Genomic DNA, 9,023 nt, shown 5'->3' on the forward strand with positions numbered 1-9,023 from the left:
CATCCCCGGGGTTTCCTGGCCACCTGATTGGCTATGCCGCTCACATGACCAGTTCGACCCTATCGGAGAAGGCCGTGGGGCGGTCCCTTTGTTCTCCGCAGCCAATCGTCGAATGGGCGGGCTGACCCCCCCCCCCCCCCCCTCGGGGCCGCGCGAGTTGGGACCGGTATTAACCCGTTCGGAGCCGGGCACGAAAGGGTGGGGCGGGCCTCCAGTTTAAAACGCTGCCAAACATCTCAGCCTTCGCCCGCAATCCCGGCTGCTGCCCTCCTGGGTCTCCCTTCCTGGGACTCCTGGAGACTCTTGAAGGTTTAAACGTTTCTGAGGTCGGACGCGTATTGCCCTGGAAGCGTCCATCCCCCAGATACTGACCGAACGCCGACCCTCCTTCGTGCGGGAACGAACACAAGCCCCTGCTCGGAGCGTCGGGCGAGGGCACGTCTCACACGGCAGTAGTTCTTCCACTGAGAACTGCTGTTGAATCAACGCATTACAGTGCATCACGTGTCAAAGTGAAGAGTACGTTGGTGAAGAGACTGTCGCGTGGGTGTGGGCAGGGAGAGAACCCGCGGCGCCCCCTTAGCACCCAGGACAGCAGTGGGCACGTAGCCGGTGTGTAATGACTGACTTTTAGGGATCGCTACATGAGAATTTTAGAGTTCTCTACAAGACTCCTTCGAGATCATTAAATTCAAACCGCTCGTTTCCAAGTTGAGGAGACAGCCGTCTGGGAGGTATGGCCGAGTTTCAGGGCGGACTTAGAGGTGGGGAGTCACTACTTATGAGTGGGATCATTTCCCAGTTGCCAGCCTGGTCCACATGGCCAAGGAGGGTTTTCTGTTCCCAGAGACCTTCAGGATAGAGAACCTTCTCATCTACACGCCCTGATTGGGAGGAATTCTTCACGTCAGTGAAATTCCTCACACGTCTATCCCAAAGAAGGCACAGCTGGGTCAGCTTCCACTGACAGAATTCTCTCCAGAGCTGGTCAGAAACTGCTTTTGGGACGTGAGGTTAATACAAGCAGAAGCTGGGTCAGGACCTTTCTCTGAGACTTCCTGAAAATCCCTGTCAAGCTTACGACCAGAAGAGGACCTTATTTTAATTAGTCAACAACTACCTGTTAGCATTTGCCATAGGTCCAGCTTCTGTTTAGGCCTCAGGAACATAATAGGGATTGGGGGACGGAGATTCTAATTTGTTTTGTCACTAACATCGTGCAATTTTCACAAACACACTCCACTGTCTCTGGATGTTGACATACTCATCTGTGAGACAGTTGATAATCTCCAGTTACATGTCTGCCTTATAGGATTTTTCAGGATTCCTAATGTGTTATTTTCTATAGAGGCATTTGTAAAGCGTGAATCCCTACAGAGGTCAGACATCACTACGACATCAACTCTCAAAGAGTCTTTATTAATTTATTTTCTAGATTACCCTATTCCTTAAATAGGAATTAATTCCACAAACCTTTGTTGAGAAGAGGCTCAACAAAGTTTTGTGGAATTCATTCCTACTTAAGAGCCCAGTATTCCAGTTCCAGGTCTGCCTCTGGCTACAAGTGTTACCTCGGAAAAAGTCCCTTCTCCTAACTGGACTTGTTTCCTCCTCTAGAGAGTTAACTCTTCCTTCCAGATCCACACTCCATGACCAAAGGTGTTTCAGGAGTGGAAAGAATGAAGCACACCTGGGGTCCTATTTCCATTAAACAAGAAAGGGGAAGCTGTATAGATATATGTTTGCAAATATTCAGAAAAAATGTCCAGAAGACTATCCCTCAAACTCTTTATATGGTTAGCCTATGAGAAAGAGAAAAGACGTGGGGGTTGGGGTGGGAGAAATGAAGGAGGTCTTTCACATTTAAAGGAGAAATCCAAATATGTCTGCATTGTTTGACTTTTTTTTGACAATATTTTGTAATTGTAGAAGAAAAAAGAGAAATCCTGGACTCTTCAGAAGGGTAGCTCCTAAACACCAGCACCTCCCTGTCCCCATCAACTACTGTCAGGATGTGCCACACTGAGGAAGGACTTGGGAACCACTGGGCTCCCCAGGGATTCAGGAAGAACCATAGGCAGGTTCACACGGTCCCTCTTTGACCAGCCTCCTCAAGGTCACTTCTCTAAGCTTCCCTGCGCTTCAGGTCTCTCCTCACTATCTCTACCCACAAAGCAGTGTTATAATCCATAGTCCTAGAGGATACCCAGTGCCCACCTTGCCCACACCCCAGACTATTTCCTTTAAAAACAATTTTTCAAAAAGTCGGGGCCCCTGGTAACATTCCCTCTCTCATCCTTTTCTTCCAACCCCCCAATACTAACCCTAGGTTTCTGAGGACCTATCCACTATTCCCCACCTACCATCCCCAGGTCTACCCACTATTTCCTGGTCCCCCAGGAAAACACTGCTCCCATTCTCTGGAAGCCCTGTGCTCCCTTAAAGAGAACATACTTAAGAGGACTTTATTGAGACAATGGCCTCTGCCTCCAGCCTCTGAATTTGCCACTACACGGGTTTTTAAGTGGCCCTATAACCAGATCTACAGGGTTGCTGTGAGTTGGAATCAACTCCACAGCAATGGGGTTTTTTTGTTTTTTTTTTAATAACCAGATCACCACCCATCTGTCAGTTTGTTGTACTGTGGTGGCTTGCATGTTGCTATGATGCTGGAAGCTATGCCATTGGTGTTTCAAATACTAGCAGGGTCACCCATGGTGGACAGGTTTCAGCAGAACTTCCAAACTAAGACAGACTAGGAAAAAAGGCCTGGGCATCTACTTCTGAAAATTAGCTAAAGAAAACCTTATGGATCACAACAGAACATTGTCTGACTTGCTTGCTTTGGCCATGTCATCAGGAGGGCTCCACTGCTAGAAGACATCACGTTTGGTGAAGCAGAGGGCCAGTGAGGTCAAGGAAGACCCTTGGTGAGATGGATTTGCACAGCAGCCAAAACAACGGACTTTAACATGCTGGCAATCTGAGGATGATGCAGGACTGGGCAGCATTTTCTTTTGTACATAGGCTTGCCATGAGTTGGAGCTGACCCAATGGCAGCTATCTATACATAAACTGATAAACAAATATGGAGTTTTGAAGCTGTCTGCTTCCGTCCTACACATCCAGCCCCCCGCCTCCATCTCTCTCTACTCATTATTTGTGTACACACACGTGTTCCTTCCTAGACTTAGGCCCCTTAGGGGTGGGGACCGGGTCTTGTCTTCCACCATCACGTCAACCACACGGTAGAGACATCTAGTACTTGACCAAGAGCAGCAGCATACCCCACCCCTCCAGTGAACAGGGTGGTGGTGAAGAGCACAGGCTTCAGCAGTTGGACAGACCTGGGTTTGAATCGGGCTCTGGTGATTACACTGTATGACCTTGAGCAAATTTTATCTTTAAAAGAGCCCTACCTGCCTCCCAAAGGTTCTTGTGAAGATTACGATATAATTTAGGTCAACTTCTTTGCACTGTGCCACTCTCAAACAATTGTGGTTATTATTATGCACTAGAATCGGCAATGTGCCAGGGATCTATGCAGAAATTACTAAGCAAGAAAAGGGCCTGCTGATGCCTGACAAAAATAGGCACTCAGATTGGTGTGAAACAAATAAGCAGTGCAGAGAAGCACATGTAGTGACGGCAGAGACTTAGGGAATAAGCTAGCAACAGAGGAATTTCAGGAGAGAATTCCTGACTCCCTCATATCCTCTTTTCTTCCTGGTAACTGGTACCTGCAGTTTTTAATTGACCCCAAAGGTTGAGTGCCTAGATGTGCTGGATCCTGCACCCAGTGTGTAGAACAAGAGTTGAAAGCAGCCTTCGCTGCTCATAGCTGCCTACCTACTACGGGTTCTTTCTTCATGCTGTCAACCCCACAGTGTGGACTGCTGGTGGAAGGGTCCATGTGTAAAGTCTCCCACTCCAGGCGACTCTCAGTGCTCACTGGTGTTACATGAAGGCCAAAGTGGTGAGGAAGATGACGATAACCCTGGTTCTACCATCAGGAGGGCAGGAGGGCAGGATCTTGGTTCCAGGTCTGAGCTTGCTGCCCACCATAGTCACCTGGAGCCTCGGCCTCCCCTGCCAGAAAACTAGCCTAACTTTCTAGGAGGGCCTTGCCTCCTCCTCTGGCACAATGCGGAGGAGCTTAGCAAGTTCTGGGCACTTGGCATGTCACCACCCACAGGCCCCACACCTCCCTCGGAAGCCTTCTTGCTCCGTCCTCAAACTCCACAGCTCCCCAGGGAAAAGGAACACTTCTCAGCCACCAGTTCTAAAACCAAATTTTTATTCTCTAGTTTGAAAAGGAGGGTAAATTAGTTGCTCTGTGAAGTTCCAGAGAACAGAACAAGGCCCGATAGGTAGCTATTATAGGAAAGCAGATTTCATTCATTATAAGGAAGCATTTCTAACAATTAGACTTATCCTACAATAGAACCAGGGCCTCAGGAGCTGGGGAATTCCCTGTCACCTGTTTAAGCAGAGGCTGGCACCTCATACTAATACACCTCAAAGAAACGCTAAAAAGGAAACTCATCCAATATCTCCCCTGCAGCTGACACTTCACTATCAGTGGGGCTGTCCTTTCCATAAATGTTTGAGGTCTGGCAGGAGGGAGAGAGAAGCTGGAGTGTTCAGAAAAAGGCCCGGACATAGGGGTGCTAATAGCCGGGGTGGCTATGTGTAGGGAGGGGTAGTGGACAATGCCAGAGCCGCCAGTAGGCAAGTACCCTGGGTTGGACTCTGGGGAGGGAAGGGGATGAAGTCAGCACTAACAGTTGTTAGTTTAGGTCTGGGTGCCTATGCAGGGGGCAGAGGGAGGGGACAGGATGGGACAGGTAAGAGCAGTTCAGCTTCACCTACAGATGCTGGACAAAGTCCAGGTGCTGTCTAACAAGGCCAGCAGGTTCTCCAAGGGGTATCCAGCTGGCCCACTTTTCCTCCCCGAGTGTTTATTTACTAAGAATTATACCACACCTACTTCCAAAATGATTTGAAGTAACTTGCAATAAAAGACACAGGGACATTAAGGCGGTTAACACCAGAGAATGGAATGTCCTCCTTTCCACTGGTGGCTCTTCTAGCCCAAGGGCGCTATGGGTAGATCAAGATGCTATTGCTACTTTTCCAGGGCACAGGACAGGGATGGTAGCTTAGCGAACAGCTGGAGAGCCAGGGCCCTTGCACTCTGAAAGTAGATTCCTTGCTGAAGGGGAGGTGGGCTCACTTCACCCCCAACCCCTCTGCCCCTTCCAGTGACTTACATCCCATCTGCTATACCAGCACCAACCAGAGCATCCCGAGCCCACTGGGACACTCCTCTCAAATGACATCCGAATCCTATCTTCCCCAGCCTCCACAGCCCCTGTCGCTCTCAAACATCATGCTGCTTCTGATGGGCCAGGAGTTTCTCCTCATCGTCAAAGGTCTGGCCACAGATAGCACAGCAGAAGGCGCCATCGCGGATGTGGCTCTTGCGGTGGGTGATGAGATTGGACTTCTGGCTGAAGCTGCGGTCACAGTCGGGGCACGCGTAGGGGCGCTCGCCTGTGTGGATGCGTCGATGGGACACCAGGTTGGACTTCTGGCTGAAGGCTTTGCCGCATTCAGGGCAGACGTAGGGCTTTTCACCGGTATGGATGCGCCGGTGGGCTGCCAGGTAGGGCTTGTGGCGGAAAGCCTTGCCACAGTCTGGGCAGACGAAGGGCCGCTCAGGGGCATGGTCGCGCCGGTGGGCTGCCAGGTGGCTACCCTGTGAGAAGCGGCGCCCACATTCTTCGCAGGCAAAGGGCCGCTCACCCGAGTGGACCCGGGTGTGAGCCACCAGGTGGGTCTTCTTGCCAAAGTTCTTTCCACACTCGGTACAGGTGAACGGCCGGTCTCCAGTGTGCTGCCGCTGATGAGCACGCAGGAAACGTTCCAGGCGGAAGCTCCTACCACAGTCATCACAGCTGTAGAGAGACGGGGGCGCTGCGGCCTGGGCCTGCGGAGGCTCTTGAGGGGCTCCCAGCAAAGGCTCTGGGGCAGGCTCCTGTACAGGATTCAGTGGGGCCTCCGGGGTGAGCTCTGAAGAGGGCTCAAGTGGGCCAGCTGGAAGCTGGGGGCTCCCTGAGCCAGGGGTACCCTGGGCAGACCCCTCAGATCGCTTGTGAATCTTGCTGTGTGACAGAAGGTTGGGTTTGTGCCGAAAGCGGCGCCCGCACTCAGTGCACGGGTAGGGCTTCTCACCAGTGTGGATGCGCCGGTGAGAGGTCAGGTAGGGCTTGTTGGTGAAGCACTTCCCACACTCAGGGCACTGGTGGGGCCGCTCGCCCGTGTGCACACGACGGTGTGCAATCAAGTTGGGCTTGTGCCGGAAGCGCTTGCCACAGCAGGCACACTGGAAAGGACGGTCGACAGCATCTCCACCAGGCCGGGGGGCAGTCACCGCCGGGCGGCCCCTGGGCCGAGGTCCAAGAGCCTTGGCTGCTGCCTCCTCGAGGGCCTCGGCCACATGAACCCGCTTGTGAGCAACCAGCTGGTCCCACTGGGCAAAGCTTCGGCCACAGTTGCCGCATATGAAGGGCCGGGCCTCAGGGGGGCGGGGGTGGCACCGCCGCAGGTGAGCTCTGAGCCGCTTTCCTCGCCAGAAGCGCCTCTCACATCCAGGACATGCGATGGGCCGCTTTGCAGCTGCGTGGGCTCGCAGATGCAGAACCAGGGCCACCCAGCCTCTGAAGCCCTGCCCACAGGTGTGGCAGGCAAAGCCCAGGTCTGGGGTGGCTGCAGCATGGACCTGGCGGTGCAGTGCCAAGAAGGGGGCGTGGCGGAAGCGGCGCCCACACTCCGGGCAGGGCAGGGGCAGCCGGGCCTGGCACCGCCGGGCATGAAGCCACAGGGCCGCCCACCCTGGGAAGTGCCGCCTACAGTGGGCACAGCGGTGGGCTCCCCCCTGGGGAGCGCCCAGTGACCTCAGCCCGCGGGGTTCCTCCTCCAGGGTCTGGGGTGACTCCTGGGAGGGCCCAGAAAGGAGTCGGGGATGAGCTGGGCCCATGGCCAGGGAACCCCTGCAGCGCCGTTCCAGCATCAGTTCTTCCTCTGCTGAGGGCAGAAAAGCAGAGTCACTCGAGACATCAATACGGCCTGTCCCAGTTCCTTCCCTGACGGCTCCAGCCCCCTGAGGAGAGCCCATTCAAACCTGACTCCTACAACCCTGGACACTAGGCTAGATTCATCTTCTATTTTGCGTATATTCCATTTGATTTCAATCTTGAGCCTCTAGGTAACATTTCAAGTCTATCTGTCTATCTCCTTGCTGAGCCTGAGGCTACTGACACTTCCTGGAACCCCTCACTGCACCCACCTCTGTGTGTCGGGCATGCCATAAACACCCAGTGCTCATCAGGAAACGCAGCCCTGTCTACCTACAACACTTCATGCTTTCCCAAAGTACTGCCCTATCGCCCTTCCTCATTTCTGCTACTTCCTAAGGCTGTGTCTGAGCTCCACAGCGACTGTGAGGCTCGAGAACAGCCAGCTCACTGTCTGACAAATGAAGCAAAAAAGTGACACAGGAAACCAAGAGCAGAACTGAGACTAGGGGACAGTTTTCTAAACTCCCAGTCTAGGGTTCCTTCCTCGAAAACACTCGGTTTGTAAAGATCTCACAGAAAGAAACTGCTATAGCCTTTCGTTCCTATTATCCTCTTCAGGTGCTGCTTTACACATAAGTAGAAGCCTGGAGAGTGAGAAGAGCCGTTCTCAGGGAAGGTGAGGAACTCTCAATGCTACCCCCAGCAGCCTCCTGCCAGGCAACCGCCTGTCCAGACTGCGCCCACATTCTGCCCGCCTGCCCTCCTCCGCCCACATACACAATGAGGACATCGCAGGAAGGAAAGCTCTCCCAGAATCCAAACAACACCCACATTCTGCTACCCTAAGGGCCACAATCCCTGGCCTTGCCTACTTTAGGATGATGGGGATTACTGGGGCAGGAAGAGGAGAGGAAAAAAAGAGATTATAACCTATCCCCTGCCTGGTCCTGCCTCAACCCTGCCAGGGGCAGTCCCACATACAACTCTTTCCCAGGGCTAGGAAGCCCAATTCCTACAGAAGTGACTCCTGCAAAAACGCGGGGGTGAGGGTGACTGTGAGATGCCTAAAGGATCTTCACTGCCTTCTCTCCAGCGGCAGACACACCCTCCTAATTCCCTAGATCCTGCCCTCCCGCTCTGGAGGACCCCCGAACACAGGGAGATCACTCATCCTTCCCCCACAGGCCCCCTCGCCCCCACCAGGCCGGGGAGGCATGAGCCCCGGGCTGTGGAATGCTCTGGGAGCACAACAAAGGCCACACTCTACCCTGGAGGCTGTGGGGCTGGGGATGCGGCTTGGTCCAACTCCGCCTGGGGACGCTCCTGGGGAGACTTCTGCGGCAGTAGCGCCTGCTTCGGCCCCCGCTCCGGTAGCCCCCAGAAGTCAGAGAAAACTGCAGCAATAAAGACACCCCCACCCCCATGGCAGAGCTCAGACCTCTGACTGCGGAGAGGCCAGCCTTACCTGCGGGGAGGGGAGAGAAAACGCGCGTGAGGCTCTGCGCTCCGGAGTGTCCTCACCGCCGCAAGGCGGCCCACCCCTCCCCCGCCAACAAAGCCGCGCACGCCGGCCTTAAGCCTGGCAGAGTGACCTTAACGGACACTTGACTAAGAAACGAGCGTGTCCCCCCATCAACAAAGTGCCCTGCTGTGTCGTGGTCACTTCCTCCGCTGCGAGGCGCCGAGCGCGTTCTCCGTTCCGGCCGGGCTCCGGGCTCCGCCGAGGCCAAAGGCCGCTTAGCGGCCCGCGGCCCCTCCCCCACCCTCCCTCCAGCAGGATCCAGGCCTGGTTCCCACCGGCTGACCAGGCTCGTCAGACGCCCCTTGGCGTCACGACGGCAGGGACCGCGCGCCGCGTTCGCACTCTCGCGTGTCCTCCACCGGCGGACACACGGCTGCGGCGGGGACGCCGCTCCGGGCCCACCGCGGCGCACCCGTGCC

General features: G+C 54.4%; 1 protein-coding gene across 1 annotated transcript; it reads right to left on the bottom strand.

The window, feature by feature from the left end:
* Nucleotides 1-4,253: 4,253 nt before the first annotated feature.
* REPIN1 (replication initiator 1) lies at nt 4,254-8,506 on the bottom strand. The gene is made up of 2 exons (XM_004382347.2): nt 8,350-8,506; nt 4,254-7,089 (listed from the first exon to the last, which is right to left on the bottom strand). The coding sequence occupies exons 1-2, from the start codon at nt 8,504-8,506 to the stop codon at nt 5,384-5,386; spliced, it is 1,863 nt and encodes a 620-aa protein (XP_004382404.1). The 3' UTR covers nt 4,254-5,383.
* Between the last annotated feature and the right edge of the window lie 517 nt (nt 8,507-9,023).

Source organism: Trichechus manatus, unplaced genomic scaffold (genome assembly GCF_000243295.1).
Source record: "Trichechus manatus latirostris isolate Lorelei unplaced genomic scaffold, TriManLat1.0 scaffold00093, whole genome shotgun sequence".
NCBI classification, from domain to species: Eukaryota; Metazoa; Chordata; class Mammalia; order Sirenia; family Trichechidae; genus Trichechus; species Trichechus manatus.

What these genes read in the sequence shown, in the direction of transcription:
- REPIN1 (XM_004382347.2), bottom strand. Translation starts at nt 8,506, where the DNA reads ATGGGGGTGGGGGTGTCTTTATTGCTGCAGTTTTCTCTGACTTCTGGG. An exon ending in CCAGCCCCACAGCCTCCAGG is followed by an intron (nt 7,090 to 8,349) that starts GTAGAGTGTGGC and finishes TTCTGCCCTCAG; the next exon opens with CAGAGGAAGAACTGATGCTG.